Source organism: Echinops telfairi, unplaced genomic scaffold (assembly GCF_000313985.2).
Source record: "Echinops telfairi isolate 266 unplaced genomic scaffold, ASM31398v2 ScPeMD7_9;HRSCAF=40, whole genome shotgun sequence".
In the NCBI taxonomy this organism is placed as follows: domain Eukaryota; kingdom Metazoa; phylum Chordata; class Mammalia; order Afrosoricida; family Tenrecidae; genus Echinops; species Echinops telfairi.
This window is the reverse complement of record NW_022103906.1, coordinates 78,018,882-78,020,217: the sequence shown is the minus strand read 5'-3', so window position 1 is coordinate 78,020,217 and position 1,336 is coordinate 78,018,882. Positions and strand designations below refer to the sequence as shown.

The 1,336-nt window shown below is 45.8% G+C and overlaps 1 protein-coding gene across 1 annotated transcript in view; it reads left to right on the top strand.

The window, feature by feature from the left end:
- HADHB (hydroxyacyl-CoA dehydrogenase trifunctional multienzyme complex subunit beta) overlaps window positions 1-1,336 on the top strand; it is a 40,753-nt gene that overhangs the window by 35,897 nt on the left and 3,520 nt on the right. The window contains exons 13-14 of the mRNA XM_004696073.2: window positions 742-829; window positions 1,195-1,269. Coding sequence (XP_004696130.1) covers window positions 742-829; window positions 1,195-1,269 — 163 coding nt within the window. The remainder of the gene's footprint in view (window positions 1-741; window positions 830-1,194; window positions 1,270-1,336) is intronic.

The following is a 1,336-nucleotide window of genomic DNA, read 5'->3' as shown; positions in this document are numbered from 1 at the left end:
ATATTAGCTAATCTCCCCGTCACACAGGCTCTAGCGTCACCGGTCTGCATGGTTCTTCAAACTACCCTGCCCCTTTCCCCTGCCTTTCCTCTTCGTCTGTCATTTTGTCTTGTGTCATTTTTACTACAATGTAGGTATAGCTTTGTATTCTGCTTTTGCTATTGATGATTTCATACCCCCCCCCACCTTGTTGCTACCTACTCTAATAATACAACTTACATAACAGCTTTTTCATAAAAACCTCATAATATTAGCTAATCTCCCCGTCACACAGGCTCTAGCGTCACCGGTCTGCATGGTTCTTCAAACTACCCTGCCCCTTTCCCCTGCCTTTCCTCTTCGAGTCCCGGTTCTTCTAGCTGGCATGCCCTTAGCCTGCTCTGACCCTGCAGGTATCAGGTCAGGTGTCATCTCAAAGACAGCTGCCCTGGCGACCTTGTCAAAGGGGCCTGCCTCTGTTAGTCTCTGTCTCAGCTCCCCATTTACTTTCCATGACATGGACAACCCAGCCCATGTTGATCTTGTTTATTGGTTTACTTCTTAATTATCTGCTTCCCCAACTCCAGCATAGAGCTGCATTGTGGGCAGGGGCCGTGTTCCATTCACTCCGAGGCCCCAACACTTACTAAGTGGGCAAGGGAGGATGTCCTGACACCCATGAAAGCTCTGTTTGGGGCATATATAGGATCGCTTAGATTGCAAAATTAAAGTGTTAAGGTATTTCTTATTTTTCCTTTTCAGCCCAGCTTACGCAACTCCAAAAGTTCTAGAAAAGGCAGGACTGACGATGGCTGATGTTGATGCTTTTGAGTTTCATGAAGCTTTCTCGGTAAGTCATCTTAAAGACCTCTCTTAGAGGACACTCACCATAGTGAGCATGCTCCATATTGGTGGAGAGAGCAAGGCCTGCTTTATCACACGAATAAGCAGAGGTGGAACTTGCCACTTTAAGTGTCACTGACCCTTGCTGGACAAGGTGCAGGGGAGGGACTCAAGGGTCACACATGCATTCTGCGAAGACGGCTCCCGAGATTCTCGTGTAGAGGCCCTTCAGAAATAGCCAGCTGTTGCTGTAGCAAAATGTCTCTGAAAACAGATTTCAAGATTCACTGAACTGTCAAATGAGATGCATGTATGCTTAAAAGAAAGAGGAATATTAGTAACGAGTCCTTATTGACTTCTTTTCCCTCCCAGGGCCAGATTTTGGCTAATTTTAAAGCCATGGATTCTGATTGGTTTGCACAAAACTACATGGGTAGAAAAACCAAGGTGAGTTTCCGATTTTAAATGCACTTGACTTCCCAAAACATACTAATATTGTGAATGTGGGGGGCGG